Source organism: Cheilinus undulatus, linkage group 4 (assembly GCF_018320785.1).
Source record: "Cheilinus undulatus linkage group 4, ASM1832078v1, whole genome shotgun sequence".
NCBI lineage: Eukaryota > Metazoa > Chordata > Actinopteri > Labriformes > Labridae > Cheilinus > Cheilinus undulatus.
Genome location: NC_054868.1, coordinates 37,260,146 through 37,273,079, shown reverse-complemented (window position 1 = coordinate 37,273,079; position 12,934 = coordinate 37,260,146). Strand labels below are relative to the sequence as shown.

The 12,934-nt window shown below is 41.9% G+C and overlaps 1 protein-coding gene across 4 annotated transcripts in view; it reads left to right on the top strand.

The window, feature by feature from the left end:
• bnc2 (basonuclin 2) overlaps positions 1–12,934 on the top strand; it is a 220,929-nt gene that overhangs the window by 199,024 nt on the left and 8,971 nt on the right. For all 4 annotated transcript variants that reach the window (XM_041784430.1, XM_041784428.1, XM_041784429.1 and 1 more), the window contains one exon: positions 8,097–10,501. In XM_041784430.1, coding sequence (XP_041640364.1) covers positions 8,097–10,501 — 2,405 coding nt within the window. The remainder of the gene's footprint in view (positions 1–8,096; positions 10,502–12,934) is intronic.

Here is a 12,934-nt window from a genome sequence, read left to right as displayed (position 1 = left end):
CGGTTCCATAGACGGTGCTGGTAAACAGGAAGCATAAAGTTGGATGGACATTGGAACTTGTTGATTTGTGACAACAGACTTAGTATTTAGCAATATGTACTGAAAAACATACCACAGATGAACCGAGAAGGGAGAGAACTGGACCAAAATTGGAACCGTAATGGACTTAGCATGTAGCTAACAGCTAACCACAGAAGCTTTTTCACTCTAAAGTTACGTCTGACCATGTGAGATTTGGTGAACAGAATCTGTTAATGTGTGGTTTGGTGAGTTGATCCTTTCATTCTAAATCACACACTATACAAACAATATGGTGAAGTTAGTGATTATTTGTCTTATTCAACACTCATTTGTATCCTGCTTGTAATTTCTGACAGCTTCCTGTCATTGCATATGTCCAGATATTTTTATTATGACCAAGGTGAATTTTTTACAACGGCCAAGTCCTGAGCAATACCATGTTTCCAATTTTCCAAACAGTCTGTATCATAGATTACTCGTTAACATGACAGACACAGACTCCATTGGGGCATCCAAACCCTCTAGTGGCCCTTCCTCATTCTGCGAGCCAGACTAGCAGTGAAATACTGTCAGGGAAAGAAGTGGGGTGGAGGGAAGGTAGCAGAGAAAGAGGCTCGAGTTAATGGTCTTGCATCTTCCTGGCAGCATGTCAATAATGGCTCTGATCACATTAAGTAAAGAGTCCATTAGCTTATTCTCTTTCCTCCTGCATGCTCCGTAGCAAAAGCACAGGAGAAAGCTGCTCTAATGCAGTGGGGCTGCGTGTTACAGACACCTCTATCTGTTCTCTGTAGACTGAAAACAGAATGACTTGGGAGATTCACCTAAGGTAGAATCCATTTTCTATTCACATCTATTTCCTTCTACACAGTAATGTGATGTGTGAAATGAAATGAAATGAAATGATAAAACTTAGACTAGTTTAATAAATGTTGCAGTTGGGGATGAAATGCTTTAGACATTATGCACGGTACAGTGAGAAAGAATGTATACCCCTATATGCTTTTAAAAGCCTTGAAATTTAACTTTCTTAGAGTCCAAATTTTGCTAACCATGACTTCCCTCAGGGTTTATTGTGATAAGGTTATTACACAAAAAAGTAACAGTATGACAGATACATAAAGACCCAGTAGAAACATGTAGCTACGTGGCCAATGAGCAAATTGTGAGCATATGTTAATGTACCTTCTCTGCACCGGCATCCTGCCAAAATAGTAATCAAGACAAAGGAGATGTGATATAAGAGGGAAAGAAAAGCAGGTTGTCAGCTCCACCCCCCCTTCATCTCTACCAACACACACATACTGGACAGACAGACCATTTCTCAGCTGCCTCACTGCACTCCATTGGCCCTGGAGGGGGCACAGCGGCCCCCACATCTGTCTCCCAGGCCCACGACAGACCTGGTTGCTGCATCCAGACCCAGCAGATCACACAAATCATCCTCAATTAATGTGAACCATCAGGCGTTCCCTCGCTGCTTCTATCACTCCACCCCTTCTTCTCTGAGGCATCCCCACAAGCTCAGTGCTCGGCCCGCTGGGTTTTACTCATTGACCACGGCTACGGTTTCTTAGCACAGTCAGGAGAGGGAAGCCAACGTTATTGTATTGTGCAAAAACTGACAGAGAATCAATATGGCAGTCCAGACCCAGACGTTGCTCACATGTAAGAGCTGCAAGGCGGTTCTTCAGAGGTTCTGAACTTGCAGAAGAGCCAACTTCGCTGTGCGGCGCACCAGGGCCTGAAATGGCTTCCATGTGCCGCCCCATCTGCACCTCTGCTGGGCTGTAGCCAAAAGACTGTCCTCTCCACTTTTTAAAGATGTGGAGGGACAGAGCCGAAACAAAAAAGGTGATGACTGGGGTTGTGAAAGGTCAGAGGGGCTGGATGAGTCAGAGGTTAAGAGAAAAAAAAAGGCATGGGTTTGGTTTTCAAATACAGATAATGAAAAAAGACAAGTCAGAGGGAAAAAGAAACGGAAACTGTTCACTGAAGGCCACCTGGAACAAGGGGATGTGCCAGATTGTGAGTCACCCATCTGTGGTTAAGTCCGCCGTAATAACCCCCCCTGACTCCCCTCCCTATCCTTCTAGTTTGCACTGCCCTATAAATCTCCAGTCGATTAGTGTGCCCTTAGCAACAACTAACACACAGTCATGAAATTTTAACTAAAGCCATGAGTTAAATCAGGTTGAGAGGTGATGGCAGGGTATCTCCAGGCCAGCTGGCTGATCAGTGTGTCTGGCCCAGCGAAAAAAGCCCTGTGGCCTTTTCACATTTATTCACATGAGGGCCCAGCAAGCTCTCCTCCATGGCAGTATTGAACTGACCAAGGCAATGCCCTTTGCATGGTTGTAAGTTAAGAGATGAAACTGAAATTAGACCTTGAAAGAGTTATTTTAAGAATTAATCTGCAGTATCAAGTGGAGCAGACAATGCTACCCCCTTAGCAGTATTTCCAGGTCAACCATCTCTAAAGGGGCTCTACAGAATACAGACTTAAAGGTCTGTCTGATCACATGATGAGGGTTCAAAACACTTTTTGGCTAACCGGCCAAGGTGGCAGAGAGATGAAAGAATCCATTTGCCAAGTGTATCTTTACTCACTTAGATAATAAGCTGCCCTTTATGTCACCCATGGTAAAAAATATTTCTTAGGGATAACACAAGTGCGACTAGGGATGTACAGATGCATTGGTTTAACATCTGCATCAGCCTTTCCGACCAAACAATGTGGGCATGAACTGATGTCGGTACCAGATTTTTTTGTTGTTGTTTTTTTTTGTTTTGTTTTTTTGTTAAAGCTGGCATTTAGCACACTGATAGTTAATTCAGAGAGAAGATTTATTACTGGAACAAAGATGTGGCCTCTTGGACAAACTCAGACCTGTTTTCATGGTCAAATGTGAGAGAAATGTTGGCAGAGTGGGAGTGTTTCATACATTCATACATTACGTTTTTGACAATTTAATGTAAAACTCACAATTTTTTTGTCCAAAATACAGTTCCCATCCACTGTCCTACTGAAAAAGCAAGAAAGCCCAAAAATGAAAAACAAAAATATTCAAGTTTGTGTGTCTGCGCGTAAAAGACTATCATACATTTAACAACATAACAAGAAAGATAGCAACACAATGTTCTGATGTGTAAAGCATAAAATAAGCATTTACTAGGATCACAGAGTGCAATAGTCAACCTCTATGATTCTTACAAATGTCCTCCACCCACATCTGGACGTAGCAAATGATTTCCCTGTGGTCCATCACAGGGGAAGAAGTAGAGCTGGTTGTTCACACATGACCTATGACCTGCCACTGGGGAGCCAATGGGGGAGTAGCCTGTGTCTTGGGAGCTCTTGCCCTCTGATGTGATGGCTCCAGGCGGTGGGCTTTGCGTGAACCCATCCCCATGACACCCCTCGCCACTAGATCCTCTGCATTATTCATAAAGCCCGAGATGGGGTGGGGAGAGAAACAGAATATGGAAAAGGAAGCCGTAAGGTTCAAGACCTTCTCAGATCACAAGGAACTTCTGCTTAACCTCCCTTGAAGTCGCAAACACAGGGATAGAGCAGTTTTTTAAGGAACTGGATCTGAAAGCAGGACTGGAGATCAATGGGGTGTCCCTTGAGGCTCAGTGGAGATCGCATTCACTGCAAGGTGATTGGTGAATCAATGTGGTTCCCATGCTTCACTTTGCCATTGTGAGAACTGATCCTTATCATCGCAAGTGATACTATCTTATGATCGACTGAACTGGACTAACGCTATGTTGAATTGGTGTACCGTCATCTTACAGAAGTTGAACAAAATACTTTGTATCAGTTTCACAGTAAACATAAATATGTAAACATCAGTGGTGTTTCATGACACAAGCTCTGCCAGGGTCAGAGACCTCCTATTTGATCTTTTGTACAGAAGCATGGGTCAATACATTTTATTTCCAGTAAGTAGTTCCCTTTTACAGAGTGAGCAGAGCATGGTATCTCTATCCACTGCCTGCCAAATACACTCAGTCATTGTGTATGATATGTGATGATTAGTGAAAAGCATACATGCTCAGATGTTAATCCCTAATGCACACCATGGAACTGAACAACGCTGAACACCCCGGCTCTTAATACAGCACGGCACATAACCCTCTAATTGCTTAATTGCCTGATTTGTTTTAACTGACAGTGGTGCCCTGGCCTGTGACAAGGCCATCATTTGCTCATCCTCATTGTCAGCAATTTGCAAGGTGGATACCCCTCCACACACCCACTACACAACATCCAGTGCCACAGTGTTAGACACAGCCATGAATTAAGAATGCATTGCAGAGGCAGAGAGATGAATAAATACAGCCGTGCCTAGGTTAATTCTGAGAGACATGAAGGCAGGCAGATAAAATAAACTAACAGCGGCATGCTGTCCACCAGATAAAGTGGGTACTTCATCGTCTCTCTGCTGTAATTATTGGCTAATAGTCATTAACCTGGCAAACAGAGGTTTAGCTGTATTGTTTAAAGGACTCTGGGATGCATAATGACAGACTAATATGTCATAGCACTGGGGGAGATGGGGGAGGAGTGGATTAATGAGATTTTACTGGAGGGAGTGTACAAGAAGAGGTGGGGCACGTCTGGAAAATATAGGGGAAAGAGGGCCACATTAAGCTAATTGGAAGATGAGTGCCTACTTGTAAAAGTGCTTCTAATGGCATATTTGTTTCTCTCACAGAATCACAAGGCTAATGCAGGGGAGCAAGTTGTGAGACTTACTGTATTAAGGACTATAGTCTTGTGTTGGTCTGTTAATGTGTGTCAGCAAATACTTGAAACATGGATTTTAATACAATATATGCAGATATTTAATACAGTTCCATCATCTTTATCGTTTCTTATGGGTTATCTGCCTCTAGTGTTTTTCTTTAGAAATAAAAATATACTTCTATGTGATACATCAGACACCATTTTTATGAAAGGCACTACAGAAACAGCACTCAATCAAAGACTTGTTGGTATTACAGTCTAGTGGTTTCAACATGGACTAAACACATCATATTCTAGACCACTGGTTCCCAACCTGGGGTCCAGGACCCCCTGGGAGGGGCATCATAACTCTCAGAGGCTACCAAAATTTGATATAAATAATGACAAAAAAACACGATAAAACAGTCATTCAGTAGTTTATACAAATGTATTTTGGCAAGAAAAACATGCATACATCAATTTTTAGGGTTTTATCAGTGAAACAATTAAAATCCATGCTATTTTGTTGATGGTAATGTCTGTCAATTTTTCTTTTCATCTGGGTCTTGGGGTAGGGGTGTTAGCTTTTCATGGGGCTCCAAGGAAAAAATGGTTGTAAAACAGTGTTCTAGACTTCATTACAATTATCTTTATTTGACTCTGTGCTGCCAGCTTGACCCCAGCCCTGACATTTGCTGACTTGCCTCTAAAATTTAACTGACCGATGAATGAATGATTTTTGGAAAGCTTCCTTTCAACCAGGACCAGGTCATAACAGAACTACTGCTCAGTTCTAGCTATATGCTAACCCATTTGAAGCACGTAGGGTTTGGCTTTAATTTGTCATTGTATTTGGGCTTTTTTTTCACTTTATTAGTGGGGAAACAAGGCATAGTGGAGGGTAATAGTTGTGAAATATATGACTAAACTCTGTTTAAGTAGGTATGTTAAAAATGGGTCGCAATATCTGACGGCAGGATTAGGAAAGCAACTTTAGTCAACAATCCAGCTGGTTAAAATAAACTAGATATTTCTTAATAATTCAGTTGCAACACCAACATGAATAAGTGCAAACATTTTAGGAAAAATATTTTTTAACTTGCCTCCTTTTTAGGAGCTTGTGGTTAAACAAATGCTATTTTAATCCTCAGATGAAGGCAATGACCAAGTTAGGTCAGGTAGAAAATCTAAAGATGTCTTACATAGGATCAAACAAATTGTGTCCTATCATTTAGCCCAGGAAGGTATATTTTACCACCATTTAGTGCCTCTGAACCAGAGATTCTATACACAAGAGTAAAAGACATTTAGATTTTATTTCATGCATCAAATCAGAGAATCCTTTGTTGTCACTAGAAAATACCAGAACATTGATCCAGTTCTTAGAACTTTGAAGTTTTAAAGAAATATGGCCCTTGAATCATTTAAAGATTCACTTTTCAATTTACTTTCATTTGTTTTTTTTGTTTTTTTTGTTTGTTTTTTTTTTGTTTTAAATGAAATCGCATGGAAGTACTAATGCCCACATGGCCGTGCAGTATGAAATAATAGTGCCCAAGCTAGAATTTGAAGTCATACCTCCAGGCAAAAACTCCAGAGCGCACACAGAATGAAAGTGTAAAATGTTTTTTAATGTATATTTAACAACAAATACCCCAGTGACTATTGATGTTTCGTCTCAGAAGAATCTATTTCTCAAGTATATCTGAGGGCATGATATGAAACCACTCTCTTTTATTTTCTCTGTTTCTTTGCTCTTCTTCCTCTGTGTCTCTCCCGTACTCTCTTTCACTGTCTCTCTTTAAACATTTATCTTCTGTTTTCTCCTTACAGGCCCTTTGTGCTTTGTGATGTTGGTTTTTACAGCTTTTTATTCACCAGAGTTTCCATTTATCTTTTATGGATGCCAGCAGCAAGGAGCACATCTGAAATGTTACCATTTTACGGTGGCTAATTGTCATCGTTTGCGCAGCTCCCTTGGTGTCATTTGCACTAGGTCCCCCAGGAACCTGCCTGTTAAATGAAGTGTTTATATTATGTTTCCCTCTCTCTTCTAACTATAAGTCTTTCTATGCAAATATGAACAGCAGAAACCAGTAACCCAGTTACTGATGAGGAAATTTTAACTTTTAGTAATAAAAAACAGACATCAAAAGGTTCACTGAAAATAGCAAAATTACAGTTTATGTGGTTAGTGTACTATATTTGAATGAAATATTTATCCAATGGCACACAGCCTGCCATATAAATGGAACACAATTTTAATACTACTGTCAACACATACTGAGGCACAGCTAGGGCTGGGTGATATGGACCAAAAATTATTATACCAAAAATATTTCTTGATTTTTTTTCCCTTTTCTCTTTATAAGCTAAATGGTGATGTACAATATACTGCACATCTTTTGTTTTATTCTGTCAAGAAGTAACAAAGCAAAGTCAGTCCTGAGTCAAATACACATGAGCAAAACACCAAAGGCCACATGGGCATTGTTACTTACATCCAGTTAAATGTCAGTGTCAATGCGTAAATAAAAAAATGGCATAAAAACAAACTGCCTGTATGTAATAAAAACTAATAATGATGTTTCGTTATTAAGACTAAACATTTTAAATATATTTTCCTGTGGTCAGGCATGTGAGTGGATCTCACTATAAACAATCTTCGTACAGAACAAAAGTTCTGGCTTTTTATATTAATAAACAATGTTTTCTCCCCTAATTATCTAATTTAAAAATGAAGTGCTATATCTTAGCATTTTTTTATTTCTCTGCCCTGGGCAAAACCTCAAATAAACACAATTTCTCTATGATCTTCCCTTAACAGTCCTGCTTCCCAAGCTCATCAGTGCCTGAGAGAAAAAACAAAATGGAGCAATTATTGGCTTTCCGAAATTTTTTTTTTCTTATTTTTGTCAGACATTTTTTTAGCTGACACAATCCTAAGTCCAGCATTGATATACGATAAGTCTCAGCAAGAGTTGAAAGCTTGATGAAGCCATTTATTTTTTATCTCAGCTTAACATCCATTCTTTGTTGGAAGTCAGATTTGTCCTTTCAGACTCCTTTTAACTCTGGCTGTTGATGATGGCATTCACTCAGCTACATTAAAAAAAGCATGAATGTTTGAAAAGTGGCTGGCAAGAGGGACAGTGAAGGGGTTATATTTAAGACAAAGATCCGCTATTTGTCGCTCCGGGAGCCTCTGAATTTCATGAGCGGAAAAACTTGCCCTTGCAAGCTAACCCCTGCTCTATCTTCTCCTTTGACCACACTGATTATTCACAATCAATAACAGTTTGTATTTTTGTCTTCTTTCTTGTCTCTACTGGGGCACCAGGATGCTGCAGGCAAGGTGCTGGACCGCTGGACCATCATGTCTCGAGAAGAAGAGATCATCACCCTGCAGCAGTTCCTGCGCTTTGGTGAGACAAAGTCCATTGTGGAACTGATGGCCATTCAGGAGAAGGAAGGTCAAGCAGTTACTGTACCCTCTTCCAAGACAGACTCTGGGATTAGGACATTCATTGAAAGCAACAACAGGACCCGTAGCCCAGGGCTCTTGACACATCTGGAAAACAGTAGCCCATCCAGCATTCACCATTTTGAGAATATACCCAACAGCTTAGCATTCCTCCTGCCCTTCCAATACATCAACCCAGTCTCTGCCCCCATGCTTGGCTTACCTCCCAATGGCTTGCCAATGGAGCAGTCTGCTCTCCGGCTCAGGGAGCCCAGCCTGCCAAATCAAAGTGAACAGGTGGAGACCAGTGAATCAGAAGTGTCCCTGTCACCCTTCCGCACAGGCCAGAGCCCCAGCCGGGGAGCCCTGGGAAGCATTAATAGTAACATTGAACCCAAGACGGAGCCCAACAACAGGGCATCACCCATCTCCCCGTCCCCTTCGACCCAGCAGGCTCAACAACAGCAGCAACAGCAGACACAGCTTCAACAGCAGCAGCAGCAGGGCCAACAGCAGTCCCAAAGTCAGTCTCAACAACAAAACAGTTTGAGTGATCATCAAGTCCATCACCACTTTGTAAAGGACGAGCACTCTAAATCTATCACTCATCCTTCTTTTTCCTCCAAAATGCATCGCATGCGTAGGATGGGAGCCACCTCACGCAAGGGTCGCGTGTGCTGCAACTCTTGCGGCAAAACTTTTTATGACAAAGGTACACTAAAGATACATTATAATGCTGTACACTTGAAGATTAAACACCGTTGTACCATTGAGGGCTGCAATATGGTCTTCAGCTCACTACGCAGTCGTAATCGCCATAGTGCCAATCCCAATCCAAGGTTGCATATGCCCATGCTGCGCAATAACCGTGACAAGGACCTAATCCGTGCCAATTCAGCCCCTGGTACACCAGTCATCTCAAGCACCAAGAATGGTGGCTTTACACTCACCAGCCCTGGAAGACCACCACTGGGCTTCACTACTCCACCAGTTGACCCTATGCTTCAGTCACCATTGCAAAGCCCACTGGTGTTCCCCACTCTGAAATCAGTGCAGCCTGTGCAGCCAGTACCCCCCTTCTACCGTACACTACTGTCACCTGCAGACCTTGTTAGTCCCCCAGTGTCACTGCCCACCAGCCCCATTCTGCCCACCACCACCAACAGTACTACCTTGATGGACCAACAACAACAGATCCTGGCTGCTGTGGCTTCACACAACAACGTTCACGTGTCAGATGCAGGCCCAATGTCCCATCGCCTACATACATCCAGTGCCAATCATGATCCCATGACTGGCAACAGTGACCCCACGCCCAAAAAGAAGCCTCGTAAATCTAGCATGCCAGTGAAGATTGAGAAAGAAGTAATAGATGTGGCAGATGACTATGAGGACAAAGATGATGATGACGATGATAACCTCCACCACAATCACCACCATCACCAATCATCCCTCCTTCACAACAACGTCAAAATGAATGGTAACTGTAACAGCAACAACAACAGTGGTACTGGAAATCACAGTGGTGGCAGTGGGCAGCAATCGCCTTCCCAGGATGAGATGAGCCCTGGCCTAGCTATGAGAGGCATGATGAGACAGAGTGAAGATGAATGTCGGGAAGGGGCTGGTGGTGACAGTAGGGGCGGAAATGATCTTCGAGGCTCTGGCGAGCTACGATGTATGGACAGTTTCACCTCTGAGGACCAGGACCATGAGAGAGACTTTGAAAATGAGTCTGAAACTTCAGATTCCAAGATGTTCTTTCGTGACGAACTGATAGATGTGGATGAACAGCAAAAACATTTCAGGGGCAGAAGGGGTCTGGACAAGGAACACGACGATGAGAATGGTGAAGAAGCCCATTTAAGAAACGAAATGGAAGGAAAGGGTCATTCCTCACCCTCCCCGCATCAACCCCCTATCAAGATCAAGGAAGAACTAAATGACCCTACATATGATATGTTTTGTATGGGCCAATATGGCCTCTACAATGGTGGCATGGCAGTAGCTGCTGCCACTGCTGCAAGCATGGCTGCTCTTCATGAGAGCTTCATCTCCTCAATGGGCTATGGCGCCAGTCCACCAAAGTTTCCTTCTTCTCAGTCGCCAGAGGGAGATCCATGCTCAAGTCCTGACCCCAAGATCTGCTATGTTTGTAAGAAGAGCTTCAAGAGCTCCTATAGCATGAAACTGCACTACAAGAATGTGCACCTCAAAGAGATGCACGTGTGTACTGTGGCTGGCTGCAACGCTGCCTTTCCTTCACGGCGAAGCCGAGACAGGTTAGTCCAAGAACTTAAAATAATTGTTTTATCTTAATGTTATTGTGACAGCCACAGGTAGGTTTAATGGATTTGTTTAATCTCGTCATAAAAATGATGGTCAACAAATTCACAAATGAATATCATTGATTTATGACGTTTTATTTTTTTCAGATACATGCCTTTTGATTTAAAAAAAGACAGTTTCAGTATTTTTTTGTTGCATGACATTAACCTGGATAGGCCAACTCCTAACATCTGTAAGCTAATGCAACACTAAATTCATTCAGGGACATCTGCTCTGTGTCATGTCAAAGTTGAGGCATTAAGGGTGTCAGGATGAAAAAGGCAGACACACTTTTAAACAAGCACTGGCCGTACCTATCAACCCTGCAGCTGGAGTGTGTTGTTTATGTGCCCTCACCACCTCACCTTGTCACAGGGAGGTGAAAGCGCATACATTAACATAGACAGCCGTTTGTTAAACCACTGCATTTATTAGCACATTAGAAGGTGAGGCCAGCCATACTCACCTGGCTTGTTAGCACTCATCAGCTCCACACACTCGTCCTAAAGATATTATACACGGCAGCAGGAATGGCAGAGGGTTTCTGGTTGAACACATGACAGAGGTAGCTACATGCCGCCTCTAGTGCCCTGAGCTAGCAGGTGCTTTGGAGGGATTAGAAAAATCTGGTTTTGGCTTCACAGAAGTGTTTTGTGTGCTAGATTGGCAAGCAGTTATCAATGCTAAGCGGGTAATATTTCTTTACCACCCTTTACATACCGGTAAAAATAACTTGACTTAAAACTAATGCAACAAGAGAGGGAGATTCAAATCTAAAACTTATATCTAGCCATCCATAGCAAGTGGAGCATCCTTTCAAAAAAGGGCCAAATTGCAAACTACTCTACAACTGCTATCCAATCTTCCTTGGAGGAGCAAGATTTCTCTCAACTGCACAGAACCTCTGCCCCTCTGCATCTCCTCCCTTGTTTCTGTGACATCTGTTCCTACCACTGTTTGTTAATAAGAAAGATGTAAATAGAGCAGGTGAATCTGGCACCATGACTGAATAAATGTAAGAGGGGAACGGGAGAGAGGCACAGGAGATACCAAAGTTGCACCTCTGCTGCTCACATGATACAGCTGTGGAACAGTAAGATGACAGGAAATGGCATACGTTGCCTCATTTAGGTGTACTGTGATTTTTTTTCCCTCTCTCCTTTTTTTTTAACAAGGTATCACAAACATAGAATACTTGCAGCATTACCAGCCTGCTGTGTGGCATATGTAATGCAAACATAAGCATACTCACTCACACGTACAGAATAAACTATATAGCCAATAGAAAGGGTTGAAAAGTAAAACCTAATGAACCCTTTCTGTGCACTCTCTTCCTCTATCAGCTTTTTAGTGTATGTGCTTGTGATGAGAAACACCAGCATATCAAAGATAGTAAGTGGCATAATAAATAGGAGAAAGTGGTAACTTCGTGGCATGGAGGGACAGCTGGTGCTGTGAAAATGATGCATCAAAGATAGAGTGCAGCTCTCAGTGACTAAGACCTAAGCTCACTATTGTTTCCATACTTTTCTGTGGGGAATAAATTCTTGGTAGCATATGGGGCATATTATTCTTCTTATGGGTCAAACGGCGAACAAAAAGGGACACCACATAGTAAGGAGAATCCTGGGTTGGTAGTCATGAAATAGGATTATAATTTAGTTCTTCTATTATAAGCATATAAGCTCTGATAAGATTGAGTAACTGCATTAACAGATTTAAAAATAATAATAATAATGGTATTTGCTATAAATGGAATCAGTCAAACTCTGTTCTTTCTCCAGTTATTTTTCTATTATGAATTGCAATATTCAGAAAAATGCCCGGTGTTTCACCTCCAACATAAAGTATTGATAAAAAACAACACTCAATACTTAACACACACTAAAAAACTGTAAGCTCAAGAACATTGGATTTTAATAAAGGAAAGGCTAACCAGAGGCCATTTTAAGTTGTTTTACAGCTGAATAATTAACACTAAAGCAGCGTTGCCTTCCTTACTCTTCTCAACACCTCCCAAACAGCTGTTGACATCCGTCAACAGGGAAGGCCAAGCACCTCTACATACCTGATGAGCCCGCTGACCGAGTGAAAATCCAAAGGCACGTTAACATCCCATCAGAGATCGGCATCAAAAGCTCCTGTATTAAAGGGAAATGGAGGAGAGATCATTTGATCTAATGAGAAAAACAACTATGAAACAGTGACATGAGTAGCAGGCGCTGTAAGCGTTCTGCCATGAAGAAAAGTGTTATTAAAGTTTGTTTGGTAAAGACCCATTCACTATTTTTAAGACTTGTGGATTTCAAACACCAAGACTGGATGCTGCACATACATACAGTCATGAACAGAGGAAGGGATAATTTGATGTGCCTTTCAGTAGGCGT